General features: G+C 36.2%; 1 protein-coding gene across 2 annotated transcripts; it reads right to left on the bottom strand.

Moving 5' to 3' along the window:
* Nucleotides 1-8700: 8700 nt before the first annotated feature.
* Nucleotides 8701-15802, bottom strand: LOC126698525 (glutathione gamma-glutamylcysteinyltransferase 3-like). 2 transcript variants are annotated; one of them, XM_050395821.1, is made up of 8 exons: nucleotides 15513-15802; nucleotides 15266-15422; nucleotides 14219-14457; nucleotides 11802-11965; nucleotides 10888-10939; nucleotides 10092-10319; nucleotides 9410-9913; nucleotides 8701-8960 (listed from the first exon to the last, which is right to left on the bottom strand). In XM_050395821.1, exons 1-8 carry the CDS (start codon nucleotides 15591-15593, stop codon nucleotides 8895-8897), a joined length of 1491 nt encoding a protein of 496 aa, XP_050251778.1. In that variant the 5' UTR covers nucleotides 15594-15802; the 3' UTR covers nucleotides 8701-8894. The 2 variants fall into 2 exon arrangements, with proteins under 2 accessions (XP_050251778.1, XP_050251779.1); XM_050395822.1 differs by having other exon boundaries at nucleotides 15518-15802.
* Between the last annotated feature and the right edge of the window lie 772 nt (nucleotides 15803-16574).

Below are 16574 nucleotides of genomic sequence, written 5' to 3'. Positions count from 1 at the left end.
ATGAAAAAAAGTGAAAGTTAGAGGGTCAGTTTTGCATTTTTGCCAAAAAAAAAAAAAATAAAACAGAGGAAGATAGGCATTTATTAAATATTTGATTTAAGTAATTGACTTGTCATTAAAAAAAAAAAAAAAAAAAGGAGAGATGGAAGTGCCTAATTTTCAAGGATATAGATTAGTATTTAAAATTTAGGAGTGTTTAAATTAGTACTTTTACATGTTTAACCCTATTAACAACTTTATAAAGATATGAATTTGAAAATATTTTGGTACATTTTGATACGCATTAGTAGCATAGAAGATATATACATTATCATTCCTTGAAAAATGATAATATGGGTATTATAATTTATAATTGGTTTTAGAAATTGAATATGTTGTTTTGTTTGGAGAACGCTGACGGGTGACTGAGTCGACAGTCACTACCTATAAATGAGTAATTCTTATATACTCTTAAAATACAAAGAATAATGTTCATTCTTTTCATATTTATAATAGGGTTCACTATAAATATAAAAGAAAAGAACACAATTTCTCTATGCAATTTTGCCCCATAAATAAGCAGAAGAGGAAGTGGACAACGCAGCTCTGTCACAATCAGTAGTCGTCAACCTCGTGGACCTCTCAATACCTCATATTGGATTGGAATATAGACCACTCCCTTGTTTTTTAGGTCCCAATGCCCCATTTGCCCTTTCAAAACCAATTAATGATAATAATGTCTATAAGTTTCTTTTAAAACAACACGCAACTTATTATTTTGATTTATTATTAATCTTATATTTATTTTTTATTCCTTCTAAAAAAATATATTATTTAGTTGAGGGATAAGCTTCTGATGATGTCACGCCATTCCTTTTTTTTTTTTTAATAAATTTATTTCATTTTATGTGTACTTGCAATGCACCAAGTATTTATTACATATTAAATGGTAAGCAACTTATCTCACCTTTGCTTTCAACGCCTATTTCACCTCCCACACTCTTTTTCTTTCTCCTAAAAATCAACATCTTAAAACTTAAAAAAAAAAAATTTAATATTAAGATTTTAAAGTTCTTTTATTATTATTATTATTATTATTATTATTATTATTTTGTATAGCTTAAAATTATAAAATAGTGTATTATTACAAAATCCCATTACCAATCTGCGAATTTTATTTGTTGTGTTTTTATTTTTTAGTCTTTTACAATGTTATATATATATTGCCTCCGTTACTGGGCTCACCATATAAAGTTACCAAATTTAAACTGAATTGAAACAATTCTGATATCAAGGTGAAGAAGACTTAATCTAAAAGATAGTTGTTTCAAACAACATTGCAACATTGAGTTTGGTCATTTTAAATTTACATGATTGACCCACCGGATTGAATTAGTGGTTCAACGACAAAGGTGGACTTGAAACCCAGATTCAAGATCAGTACTATTAAAGAGAAGGTCGAAGGAGCCGAATTTGTAGGAACAAAAGTTTAGAGGTTCAAGTACTGTACAATAAAAGTTTGAAAGGGAGACCATTGCATCCCAATTAAAAATTAGCCATTTGAGGATTGTTTTTATCCATTAATATAATACACTATATTGAAACTAAATCTAAAAGTTTAATCCAATAAATTTATTAATTCCAGCAAATCCAGACACTTTTTTTAAATTTTATTTTTTATTTTTTATTTTTATTTTTATGGGACATCTCTAACACTTATTAAGGAATATTCAACACTCCACTTTAGATATGATTATATGAAACCACAAACATGGAGGGAAGAGGACCCATCGAATAATTTTTTTTTCTTCTTTTACCAATTATTTTAGCAAAGGAGTTTAAAGACGCAAAGGTGAGAATTAAGCATAAACGAGCACTATCTTTTGCCGCTAGCTACCAGATATATGTATAAAATTTTTTTGGGCACTTCTTAAAAATTCAATAGGAGACTAGTAGAAGAACCTCTTTCTTTTTTTTCTTTTTCTTTTTTATTTATTTATTTTTATGGGACAGCTCTAACACTTATTAAGGAATATTCAACACTCTACTTTAGATATGATTATATGAAACCACAAACATGGAGGGAAGAGGACCCATCGAATAATTTTTTTTCTTTTACCAATTATTTTATCAGAGGAGTTTAAAGTCGCAAAGGTGAGAATTAAGCATGAACGAGCACTATCTTTTGCCGCTAACTACCAAATATATATATAATTTTTTGGGCACCTCTTAAAAATTTAATAGGAGACTAGTAGAAGAACCTCCTTTTTTTTTTTTTTTTTTTTTTTTTTTTTTTTTTGTCGTCGTTGTTGCTCTTTGGACATTTGTTAATTGGTCATTTTAGGAAATTTTTTATAATACTTTCATGTAAACGAATGCTCTTATGGTAATTATTAATAAACCATTATAGGAAAGTTTTGACATCACTTTTATAAGAAATATAGAAAACTGTCAACAATATTTATTATTTTATTATTGTTCCAATAAAATGTTTCTAAAAATAGTTCATAAACCAATGTTTTATTTTTATTTTTTCCAAGAATAGCACTTTCAAAGTACACATTACTTTTCTAGATATAGCTTTTCGAAGAAATCACATTCTCAATAAAATTTAAAAAATTAAAAGAAGGAGAAGAAGAAGATGATGGTATCAAACGAACTCTATGGTGCATTTATTAAATGCAGATTTTGGATAATTAAACATTGGACACTGGAGGCTGGAGTATTGTTTAGGGCATGTTTGGTAAACTGTAATAGGCGTTGTAATGTAATAGTTATTCATATGGTTTTGTTATTCTTTAGTTTGATTATATTTTTATTATAAGGAATAATCATTTCTTATGAATAGCTATTTTTTAAAATGAGGAATAATTATTCCTCTTTAAAAGATTGTATTAGCTATTCATTAGTAAGTGCAATTGTAGGGACACGATTATTTAACGGCCCAATAATGATGTTGGGCTCGCACATGGAAGATCCCTCACAATATGATTTGTAGAGAGTGGGCTTGAAAGGCTAGCCATTGATCACGGGGCGATGATCCGGTCCTGATTTTAGGGGAACTTACGTAAAAAGGGGTTCAGCTTGGGCACCCAAACCCTACAGCTTCGTAGCCTGAAGGATTGGGCTCCTCGGACTTGTTCCGAGGAGCATTAAGGTCTTCCCCCGGTTACCCGGCGGTGAGTGTTTTTGTGGTGTGCATACACAGTTCAGGTGTTTTCCTCCTTGGAGTCTTTTTTCCTGGAGGTGGGATGGGAGCTCCTGGTTTTTTGTCTATTTTTCCCCAGCCTCCCTTTATCCAGATTACTTACTTTCTCTTTTATACTCGCCGACGCTCGTTGTCCTTCGTCCACGTGTAGGGTCAACCTTTACAAGACTGATATTTGTCCCGTCAGTCTAATCCTAGAATTGTTGGGGATGGTTGATAAAGCTGAAGAATACGGCTCTGTTAGGTGCATAGTCTTATCTGGGAAGGGTAGTAAGGGTAACTTACCCAAGATATTTTAGATCTCCTTACAAATTTGTTCCTATACCTCTTTTTTACCCCTCTTTTCAAGGGAGCTTTGGGTCTGTCGAGGACTAAACTGTCCTCGGCTGCATCTCTGGGCCATTTTTTACCTTATATTTTTGAGCTTGGGCCATAACCTCTTTCGGCTTGGGCCTTTGATCTTCCCATGAGCAAGTGGGCCTGGCCCATAAACTATTGGGCCCCACAATAGCCCCTCAAAACCCTGCTGTCCAACATCCTGGTTGGAGAGGGGGGTTTTGGTAATACCGAGCCTTTATTATGGCTCATTTAATTCATCCCTTGACTGACGCTGGCGACTCTTCACTTGCCCAGGGAGTGTACCGGTCTACAAGATGTTCCCTTTAATTGGCGTACGATGCGTTTATGCCGTTTGGTTATCCGAAGCGCGTCTTTAATATCTTCCCTTTACGAGACCTCTCAGATTCAACAGTTTTTTGATGGCGTGGGGGAATGAAACGGGCGTATTCATGTTTGCAGATTTCCTTGGAGATCTGAACACATTAAGTACCCTCTTTTTCGTCCCCTATATAAAGAGAAGAAACAAGAGTTGTTTCTCCCACAGATGAATCCTTTTAATCCCCCCAAAATTTGAAACCCTTAGATTCCCTCCAGAGTTTACTTTTACTCTCTGGTTATACCTTAACCTGAAATATACTCACCATAGTAATAAGCAATGAAAAAACCATTCCCTTCCCAGAAACACCATGTTCTAACGAAGCTCGAAATGGCTCGGTCAGGGCAAGGATGGCGGAGACTCAAGATTTGTCTCGCCTTCCTTTCAGCCAAAATCCGAAGCAGGGGCTCGTCACGTCACACTTTCGGCGTGACTGAGCCGAGGACACACATTATCAGTACCACCCGCTCCCTCATGAGCATATCTAACATGGCACCAGTGTGTTAGGAGTCAGGACTGGGGCAGGGACTAAGTGCCCCTGCTTCTTCCTCTCTCCGTTCACTGGCGCCTCCCTTTGCCTCTCTTTCTTCTTCTTTCCACCACCAGATCCATCCTGGTGCTTTTCCTTCTCCCTCTTTTGCTCCTTTCTCTTTCTTTTCATCTCTTCCCTCTTCTTCTTCTCCTTCTTTTACTCATGTCCTCCATCTTCCTCATTCATCTCCTCCATCTTCCTCATTCATCTCCTCCATCCTTTTCCAAAGAAGGTTCTTCTCTCAATATGGGCAATGCTGAGGCAGAGATTGGAGAGACTTTGAAGACGAGTTTAAAAGACACCCGACTGTTTATTTAACTGTATGGCGGATGTTACCGTTGCTTCGACAATTCACCTTTTGTATAGGCTTGTTCAAGCCCTTCTTTGTACGTTGTAATAATTTTTCATATTAATAAGAATTGTTGTTATTTTACTTTGCATGTTCTGTCTATATTTTTACAAATTTGCAAGCGCTGCTCGGCACAATAATATAGCATTTGAATCAATGAAAACTAAGGCCAAAATATTTGCTAATAAAAAGATGTCACCATAACTTTAATAGAATTGTTTGACATAGCAAGGCGTATCTGCGAATAATGATACTTACCCGAAATAATGCCGAGATTAGAACTCGATGCTCTATGCGGTGTAGGAAGTAATCATCCGAAGACATATCACCCGCAAAAATGAACAACCCCCTTAGGCTATCGAATAGTGGGGCGTCTCGCCATCATCCTAACACTTTTATTGGCCTTAACACTTTACAGTATTTGAGCCGAGAACTTTCCCCATCCGAGTAGTTTGCGTTCCAATAGGCTTGAGTCCGAGGACTTCGCAACGCCTTGGCTCTGTCCAAAACCTTTTGAGTACTTGGTTTCCCCATAGGCTTGAGTCCGAGGACCATGCAAGGCCTTGGTTCTGTCCAAAACTTTTTGAGTACTTGGTTTCCCCATAGGCTTGAGTCCGAGGACCATGCAAGGCCTTGGTTCTGTCCAAAACTTTTTGAGTACTTGGTTTCCCCATAGGCTTGAGTCCGAGGACCATGCAAGGCCTTGGTTCTGTCCAAAACTTTTTGGATACTTGGTTTCCCCATAGGCTTGAGTCCGAGGACCATGCAAGGCCTTGGTTCTGTCCAAAACTTTTTGAGTACTTGGTTTCCCCATAGGCTTGAGTCCGAGGACCATGCAAGGCTTTGGTTCTGTCCAAAACTTTTTGGATACTTGGTTTCCCCATAGGCTTGAGTTCGAGGACCATGCAAGGCCTTGGTTCTGTCCAAAACTTTTTGAGTACTTGGTTTCCCCATAGGCTTGAGTCCGAGGACCATGCAAGGCCTTGGTTCTGTCCAAAACTTTTTGAGTACTTGGTTTCCCCATAGGCTTGAGTCCGAGGACCATGCAAGGCCTTGGTTCTGTCCAAAACTTTTTGAGTACTTGGTTTCCCCATAGGCTTGAGTCCGAGGACCATGCAAGGCCTTGGTTCTGTCCAAAACTTTTTGAGTACTTGGTTTCCCCATGGGCTTGAGTCCGAGGACCATGCAAGGCCTTGGTTCTGTCCAAAACTTTTTGAGTACTTGGTTTCCCCATAGGCTTGAGTCCGAGGACCATGCAAGGCCTTGGTTCTGTCCAAAACTTTTTTGAGTACTTGGTTTCCCCATAGGCTTGAGTCCGAGGACCATGCAAGGCCTTGGTTCTGTCCAAAACTTTTTGAGTACTTGGTTTCCCCATAGGCTTGAGTCCGAGGACCATGCAAGGCCTTGGTTCTGTCCAAAACTTTTTTGAGTACTTGGTTTTCCCATAGGCTTGAGTCCAAGGACCATGCAAGGCCTTGGTTCTGTCCAAAACATTTTGAATACTTAATTTCTTTTTCGCAGGTTAGCCCCTTGACCAGGGCGGGGAGAGCTGACTTGAGGTCGGAAGCCCCTAGAGCTGCCCGTGCCGTTGGCGCTACAGGACGTAAGCCCTGGCACAAGTTTATGCCGGAACAACAACTGCATGTCGTCGGAGATGGGGGAAAACCCACGAATCTCTGCTTGCTAGAGAGTTGACTCAAACGCCACCTGTGCCAACGTGCAAGCCATTCCCACAGACGGCGCCAATTGTAGGGACACGATTATTTAACGGCCCAATAATGATGTTGGGCTCGCACATGGAAGATCCCTCACAATATGATTTGTAGAGAGTGGGTTTGAAAGGCTAGCCATTGATCACGGGGCGATGATCCGGTCCTGATTTTAGGGGAACTTACGTAAAAAGGGGTTCAGCTTGGGCACCCAAACCCTACAGCTTCGTAGCTTGAAGGATTGGGCTCCTCAGACTTGTTCCGAGGAGCATTAAGGTCTTCCCCCGGTTACCCGGCGGTGAGTGTTTTTGTGGTGTGCATACACAGTTCAGGTGTTTTCCTCCTTAGAGTCTTTTTTCCTGGAGGTGGGATGGGAGCTCCTGGTTTTTTGTCTATTTTTCCCCAGCCTCCCTTTATCCAGATTACTTACTTTCTCTTTTATACTCGCCGACGCTCGTTGTCCTTCGTCCACGTGTAGGGTCAACCTTTACAAGACTAATATTTGTCCCGTCAGTCTAATCCCAGAATTGTTGGGGATGGTTGATAAAGCTGAAGAATACGGCTCTGTTAGGTGCAGAGTCTTATCTGGGAAGGGTAGTAAGGGTAACTTACCTAAGATATTTTAGATCTCCTTACAAATTTGTTCCTATACCTCTTTTTTACCCCTCTTCTCAAGGGAGCTTTGGGTCTGCCAAGGACTAAACTGTCCTCGGCTGCATCTCTGGGCCATTTTTTACCTTATATTTTTGAGCTTGGGCCATAACCTCTTTCGGCTTGGGCCTTTGATCTTCCCATGAGCAAGTGGGCCTGGCCTATAAACTATTAGGCCCCACAGCAATAATTTCAAAACTTAATATATTTCTAAATAAACAAACTTTCCATATACATCTAACAATTATAAAAATAAAAAATCATAAAAAATAACACATATCTCTCTTAAATTTAAAAATAACAATTTTTAAGAGATATAATTGTATGAGTAAAAAATTTCCTAAAATAAATGTTAAGTTTCATTCTAATGTTATAACTCACAACCAAATTAATGAATATGTTTAGTTATTATATGTTAGACTTATGGTTAAGTGATTAAATTCGTAATTTCCTAACAGCTTAAGCTTTTGGGACAATCGGTAATTTACCATGGTATCAGATCAAGAGATCCTGAGTTCGATCCTTGACTTTACCTAATAGCTTAAACTTAATTCAGTGTACCAAACGTATCCTTAATGTATAATACTATAATGTGATCGGGTGAACCTTCACAATACAATTCATGAGACTTCTATAAATACTCGCAATTTTCCCGTGTCTCAGTCTTTTGGTTATTTCTTGTCAAAGTAAATTAGTAAATTACTCTCCTGCAATTTGCTTCGTAGATTAAAAGTTTTTATTTGTTGGATTTCCATTCAGTTTCTACAAAGTTTTTTCCTCGGTTTTCTATTTCAATATACTCCATCTTCTAACCAAACGCATTACGCATTTAATTAAGAGCATACATTTTAATTTTTTTCTTTCTTCTAATTTTATTTTTTCATTACCTGCAGATGAAAAGCAACATAGGCATATTGAAAGTTGTCTTTTTTAGTGCCTCGACTGATGGAGATATTTGTCGAAATGGAGGATGGATCACCAAAATTGTTGGAAGTTGATACCGTGTACAGAGTGAAGACCAAGATTTACCAAGCCCAAGCCTATGGAATTGACCCTAGATTCCACATGCTTTTTCTTGAAGGACTGGTGCTCAAAGATGGTAAAACACTGATGCAATATGGGATTCCTAAGGGCTCGATCCTTAAGCTTTTGAACCATTGAGTTCCTGGAATATTCAGTTATTCTAATTTGGTCTCTTGTAGTCAATAAAATTTTTGAAAAATCAGGAATTTTTTAAGAATGATTTTAATAGCTAAAAGCATAATTGAATATATAGTGTCATTTGTTCACCATATGGGAGGAATTAACATTGTCTCAATCTAAAAGTCTGGAATGTTTGTTCATATATTGCTGAAGAACTATCATGGTCAGAACAATGAAATGCATTTTTTCAAAAACTCAGGAAAAAAATATTTAATACAATACAAAAATCATCAACCAAGCTAATAGTCAAGTCTTGAACCCTTTTCAAAAAAAGCTAATAGTCAAGCAAATTATGGAGGAAGATATGTATTTATGAAGCATATGTTGGCAAGGGAATGCAACAAAGAAAAGGCATCATCAACGAGGAACAATAAGCTTTGTATATATTTTATTTCTTACAACAATGTACTTTAAATCATGCAAAATGGTGCAACCCATTATAGTCCATGATTCACAGAGCCTTCCAAACTTTATGGTGTACAAGTTTTTTTTTTTTTTTTTTCTCTTATCACTTCTAGTTTACAAGTAATTAAGAGAAAACAAGGATATCACGGAGGGGTAGGAGTGCCAAGATCTGTGATGAGAAAATGGAGCTGCTGTCTCAAATACGTAACCTGTAATGGGCATTAAGAAATCAGTGTCCCCATTGTTGTGGACGCTATAGTTTGATTGAAGCACCCCATGAAACAATATGACAGAAGACTTCAATTTCTAAATTGACAACTCTATATCTTGACATCTGTGTGATTTCCAGACTTCATTCAAATAGCTGCTTAAACCCATAACTTAACTAAAACAAATAAATGGAAGAGGCCCGAATTTCAATATAAAAAAAAATTTTAATATACGTAAATGTAATTTGATTTATAATCAGATAAACTCAATGTTCACGATAATGAACACAAAGTGTCAAATAAGTACAGAAGTATCAAAAGGAAAATCTAAGAGAAGCTTGAAACTCTAAAATTGAAGAACAATGTGTGAAACCCCAAATCTGGGATCCATCAAAAAGAGTATATCAATATAAAAAATAATAGAAAATCTTGAAGGATATGTGTAGTACCTCATCTTTAAGCAAAGGAGGAAGACTGTCAGTTGACACGAGACTTTTAATTTCTGTCAGTAGCTTCTCTTCTTTAATGCCAGCCCATGAATGTTGTGGCAGGGAAAATAAAAGCACTGTGAGAACATCAGCTGTAGATGGATACATTCCGCTGCAATATCCTTGATCAGAAACACACAAAGTAGTGGGATCGAATTGACATAAAGGAACCAGCATATCAACTCCTTGTTCTGTGCCATCAGAAATTACAGTCCCAGATACCACTGTCACAGGCTTTTCACCATTAGCCTTCATAAGCTTCACATTTGTTTTCCCGCAGCATATTCTCCTTACATTCCCAGTCAAAACTTCAGCTCCTTCGCAACAAACACGTGCGGCAATTTCAGGTAACCTGTCTTTGTCACCCAAAGATGTGATGTCTTTACAAAGTGAACTCACAGAAGACAACCATCTTGTCACATGTCTGAATAGTTCAGTCTCTTGTACTTGTTTCAATATCTCCTCCTGAAATCAAAAGGCTTAAAAACTCAAAATCAGAAATTGATTTAATTTTCATCTTTTTGGGAAGAAGAAGCCTAGGAAACTGTTAAATAGTTCACCCTTTAACAGCTCAAAGAATTAGCAGAAAAACAGGAACATATTAAATGAAATAAACAAGGAATTCAAGGAAGCTGTAGAAAACCTTGATTCCAATCCTTCCTTTTTCCTCTTCACTTAAAATTCCATTCCCATCCTCTTGTGTTCGAACTTCAGCAACCCACTTAATGAATTCTCTCAAATCCGCAGGGGGTGATTTGAATACCATAGAGAGTACACTTTGAACATCTTTTAGATCTTCTAACTTCAAGAGGTGGGGAACATCTTCTACCAAGTACTTTGCCACACTTTTCCAACTATCATGTCTACAACTCTGCACAAAATACACAGTCACAAGCAATGCTAGTTCAAAACATCTGTAGTAAGCAGAAACAGAAAAGAAAACAACAAAGAAATGAACAAAACTGAATCAGAGGGATGTTTCTAGCCAAAATCACTTATCACAAAAGTCATTATCAATTGCCGGAAGTCACCACCTTTAAATAACCCTTCACTTAAACTGAAGTATTTGTTTAAGGAAAATATCAAATAAGTTGAACAGGAGATAATATAGGGCATTTTCACTATTTGTCACACTGTGCTGCTTTTTCCCAGCTCAAATATGGACCCCATGGCCATGTGATACACGTATTGAAAACCATTAGTATTAAAAACCAATTATGGGTCATAGGGGCTATTTATCACAGGGCCTCAACTTATTTGCTTAATTTTGTAGTTTAGGGAGCACATCACAAATGTTATAAAAGTTTTCAAAAGTTATGCAATTTATCCAATTTTTGGTACTACCTTGAGCCATAGGGGGAGAATCCAGTACTAAAAGTTAACGTAAGGCAACACAATAACAAGGTTTTATGAAATAGACCAGCCAACAGGTACAGTACCAGAGTATAAAGGATTGACGGTGCTCTGTGATGCCGTGAAATAATCATAAACCTGGAAAGGCATATTTCAGAATGTAAGTAGAATACTACCAAAACAGATAACATGCGACACACACAACCAAAATGGCACTGAGGCAGAACTTGAATAGAACCCTAGTACATGGAGGTGTACAAAGAATGAGCCAATAAAAAGAACAAAAAGGAAAATACAAAGGAATTAATATCTACAAATTAGCTTATCTAAAAAATACAGAAAATAAGTCGAAAAGGTTTTGCCACTAGCCTGTCCCCCACTCACGTAAAGACCATAAGAATAAGAAATTAAACTTCACGACTGAGAGCTCTTCACTTCAGAAGAAATACTATTCTACTTGGGCTTGCAAATGCTACTAACAAGATCATAATACTTAAACATAGGCTGTGCAAGCACAAATTGCTGACCAAATTTAAAATGGTTGAGAGAACAATGAAAATAACTGATGTGTTACTTATGTTACCTTTTTCAAGCTTTTATACTACTTGAAAACCCAAAGCAAACATCAGGACTAAGACCAAATTGTATGTATAGAAATTAGAAAGTGAAGATATTGCATTGATAAATTATCTATTGTCCCAAAAGCTTAAGTTGTTAGGAAATTATGAATTTAATCATTTAATATATCACACATAACACGAATATTTCACACATAAATTTATATTTTTAATAAACAATGCACACAATTAGAACAGGTAACTTATGATATCCACCAAAGAGAAAAACACAAAGTATATACAGTTTAAAGAAATTAAAGAAATTTACTGAATCTTAGAGAAATACTATTTTGTTTCAAAAGTCACAAAATATACAGTTTATTTGATGACTAAAATTTTCAGCCTTATACTTTGATATGGAGGTTCAAACTAGGAGAGCATACCCCCTACGATGTCCTGTTGCTTCATCAATAGTATCCATGGCCTCCCAAAGAAGCTTGAGAGGAATCCAATGAGGAGGATATTTAAATCGAGCAACATCCAACATGAGAACCATATCTCTTCCAGCATGATAGCCTCCAATTGGTGAAAAGTGACCAGTTCCAGTCTGTACCCAAACAATAAAATGAAATTCAATGCTCTCTTAAATTCTAATAAGCAAATGTACAATAGTGATAAGAAATTTTGTATTTTCAAAGCACAAAAGAATATAAACAATCCTATCATGAACCAGAATATTGTCACCAAATGTCACACAGGAAATTTTAATATTAAAAGTCCATTTGGGAACAGCTTATTTAGCTGAAACTAAAAACCTTTTGCTGAAAGTATTATAAATAAAGCTAATAGGTAGCTGAAATAGTACAGTGAGACCTATAAATAGTACCCAAAAGTGCAATGAGACCCATGAATAGTAGCAAAAATAAGCTAAATAGTAAAAAAAGCTGTCTTTTTCAGCTTTTCCCAAATGCAACCTAAGTAGGTGCCACTAACAAATTCATACACTATCAGCACTCAGTTCATAATGAGACTCTCTCTCATTTCTTATTTTTAATTCCATGGACTAAAAAGGTTTCAACACATAAAAACTAGTATAGGCAATAAAGCGAATTGTTACAATAGTTTTGGTAATGCTAGTATTGATGTTTAGAAATAGCTTTGATACCATATTAGAATTAATGTTGGGATTAAGAGTGAGAGGCAGAGGAGAGAGAAAGAAAATGTGGCAGCTCAAAGAAATTTAATGTGATTTGGCTTGGTGACCCATGCCTTTGAGGGAAAGCCCTTGGATGTATGTATATATGGAGAGACTGACTAACCCTAGGCTAACCATAAACTAATTTTGGGGTCACTTTACTTGCACTACAAGTAGAATTAAAATTACTTTGCATGCACTACAAGTAGGTCCTAATACATTAAATCTAGACTAGGTACATCAGGTTTGGGTCTTGAGCCTTGATATCTCTAACATCCCTACTCAAACTCAAGGTATAAGCTTGAAGATGCTTTGAGTTTGGAATATGAAATTGAGAAGGAAAGTGTTGCCATGAAGGATCAGATTGAATGTATAATGGATTGAGCACGATGTAGAGTGGAGCATGCAAGACAACTACTGCAGTGGCAAATGATGACTGTTGGCGACAGATGGAGGCTAAAGGACAGCTATACTTGTGACAAGAGTAAGGCTACTATGGTCGAAATACAGTTGCAGCGGTGGCCTAGGGGAAATCGGTAGAGGAACTGTGGCTTGAGGATGACATAAGTGACACAAACACTAGTGGTAGCTACGGTCAGTGACAAATGGTGGTTGGAACTTGGAAGATGATAATTGTCACCAATGACCAGAGGAGAGCAGCGCCGCTTGATGGGAGATATTGGCTGAAGATAATGTTATGGTGAGGCATGTGAGCAAGTTGCCAACCTTTGGAGAACCAAACAGGAGACTTGGCTATGATCCCATGTTAGAATTGAAGTTGGGACATAGCTTTGATATCATATTAGTATTTATGTTAGGAGTAAGAGAGAAAGAGAGAGAGAATAGAAATAAATATGATTCAAAACTTGACAGCTTATGTCCACACAAAAAACCCAAACAGCTACATATTTACTGTCTTGAATTTTGTGTTATAATGAGCCCATTTGGGATATATATATATATATATATATATAAAGATAATAATCCTAGACTAACCCTGGGTTATTTTACTTGCACTATAAGTAAGTCTTAGTAAATTGAATCTAGACTAGTTACAATGGGCTCAAGCCTTGATAATTGATATTTCTAACAGGTAAATAGTAACATAGTTCTAAAATGCAAATGATCAGTCTTGCCTATTAACTCAAAAGAAGAAAACAACAAAAAATACAAAGCAAATAAAATATTAAAAAATAGTGTTGTCAGAAAGCATCATTTAGGTGACTGCATCTGACTTTCTAGTTCAGATGTATGGCTTATTGAGCTGAATTCAATAACTATGAAAGGAAAGGTAATATAATGTTTTTAATTTAGCTGAAACTACAGGATTGTGATGTACCTATAAAATCATGTGTCACAATGGTAATATACCTTATAAATCATGTGTCTAACAAGGTCATCAGCATTCACCAAATTTCATAGTATCATTCTATATCAATCAGTGAACATTAAGGATACATCATACCTGAAGTACCATTATACATTACAGTATAAATACCATTAACTTTTAACTGTTCTTTCCATTACAGAAAACATTTATTCTATAGCTGTAAATCATTTTCATGGGCATAGGAGTTTTTCTAAAAGTATCCTGAAGAATAAGGAACGTAACAAAAAAGAAGCATAGCTAGTTAGCAGACAGCAATTTAGATAAGCTCACAAGACCTGCTTAAAAACTGCTCTGTGGTATGACGTGATCACATGACAATCCTCTGAAGAAGTACAGCAAATTACATACTTGCGGAAGTCATCAATGGTGCTTTCACTAGTCCGAAAAGCTTCAACCTTAGCTCCATTGCAATGTGCCAAACATGCAACTTTGCCAAAGGTAATGCCATCAGCTTTGATCTTTGCCAAAGGCTCACAGCAATCTAGCATAGAGTCGTCAAACCATCTCCAAGGACCTGCAATTGAAACCCCCAAGTTCACAACATGAAGAACCCTAGACCCGTGGGCAGAAGCCATGAACTAGGCATCAATAATGCCAACAATTTACACAATCTAGAATTTCTTTCAACTAGAAAACAATTTTCCAAAAAGAATGTGAAATATGTATAGTAAAAGAGTACTAATTCCTTGAATAATTAAAGAGTCTTTAATATCTAATCGCTTACTACTCTCTCTCACCATATTGCCTATGAAATTTTGTCTCTATTATATTATTACACTACAAAAAAACCTTTAAATATATTGGTCCCTAAGTTTAGCACATGAATTAGATGATGTGGCCAAACTAAAAACTGACATTTCACCATTCCATGGTGACTAAAACCAATCATTTTAAGTTTGTTAGGGTCTAAAATTAGTGACTTTTAAGTTTGGAAAAAGTTTACGGATGTTCTAATGGCATTAGTTTGGGAAATATTTTTTAAAACTTTTTATAGGAAAAAAAAAAAAAGTTACCTTATTTTTTAACCCCGTAAAAATAGTATTATAAATTCTTAAAATGGTACATTTATAAATATCCTACGACATCAGACAAAAAGTGATCATTTTGATATAAGGGACTAAAAATTGATCGCTCAAGAGTTGAAAGTTTAAAGACCAATAGAGTATTTTGGCTTTAATCAACTAATATATGTTATAATAAGGTACATTAATTGCAAAATTGGAGCTCTATAAATATGTTTCCACTAAAAACCCATTGCTGAAACAGTAATTGGAGTGAATTAAATTAGGGATTATGAATTAGAGAGAGAGTTCAGAGTATACCTTTCCATTTTCTTCCGGGGTCGATAGAGAGGGCATTGAGGACCATAGAGAGGGTGGCGAGGCCGCAATACGCAGGCTCCGACTGGGTTTGGTAATACGATATGAGCTTGAAAAACCCTTCCATTGTTCCATCTCCTAGCGCCTCACTGAAAAGCTTCTGCAACACTAACAACAACAACATTCCATAAACTTTCTTTCATTCAATTAGATCCACACACACACACAGAGACAGAGAAACAGTACAAACCTTGCCTTCGGAGGAAGCGAATTCGATTGCCGGAGGAGAGGGTAGGGATCTCCGGTATAGACCTGGCAATGGAGTCGCCATTTCTTTTCTCTGGAGTCTGGACTTTGGTGAATCAGATTCTCCCTTGCATGTGTTTGACGCTTTTTTTATTATTATTGTTATATAAAACTAAAAAGTTAAGGCACTAGTTTTTGTTTTTGGTGTAAAAATTTAATTAATAAACGTGGAGGTGGGAGTGGAGTAGTGTTTGTGATATATTTCAAAAAGTTTGACCGTTTAGGCGTTTTCATGGCGGCCAGGCCATGCATTTTCAGCACTACTTTTGGTAGTGGACTGGTTCCATTACTTTTTTCACTTTCTTTTCCATCATTTTTTTTTTCTTTTTGGTAAGAGCATAGTTCCATCAGCAACCTTCCCTCTATTCTATTTTACCATCTTAAAAAATAACTTTATTAATTATAATACCATTTAACAACACAGTCAACATTTTAATTTTTATTTTCCTATTCTACTCATTATTATAATATATATTACCCACTAAAATAAAATAATATATAATTTTTATACTGCTACTACAGTGATTTTTTGGAATTAAAATATATTATAATTTTTACAATTGCGTTTGTGTTACAGTGACATCCTACATTTAGAGCATCCACATCAATGTGTGGAAACTCTTGTATAATAGAAAAAACTACCATTTTTACACATTTTGAAGCAAAATTGCTCTACATCAGTGCTTCCAAAGTCTTGTATAATCATGTATATTTATCCACGAGCTACAGTAACCGTGAATATATATACGGTTACTGTAGCTCGTGTATACAATATTTTAATAATTTCTGGTTCGCTCGTTTTTTTCTCTCTCTTCTCCATCTGCACAACTAACCATCCCTCATCATGTTCTTTCTTCCTCTGATACACACTCCCACAGACACAAAATCAAAAATCAACTACAAACATAAAAAATCAACCACAAAATCAACAACAAAATCAACCACTAGAACAAAATCGTTTGATCGGTGATCGGTGATTGTGGATCGTGGATCGTGGATTGGAGAG

Source organism: Quercus robur, chromosome 9, assembly GCF_932294415.1.
Source record: "Quercus robur chromosome 9, dhQueRobu3.1, whole genome shotgun sequence".
NCBI lineage: Eukaryota > Viridiplantae > Streptophyta > Magnoliopsida > Fagales > Fagaceae > Quercus > Quercus robur.
The sequence above is the reverse complement of the archived record's forward strand: the minus strand, read 5'-3'. Positions and strand labels throughout refer to the sequence as shown.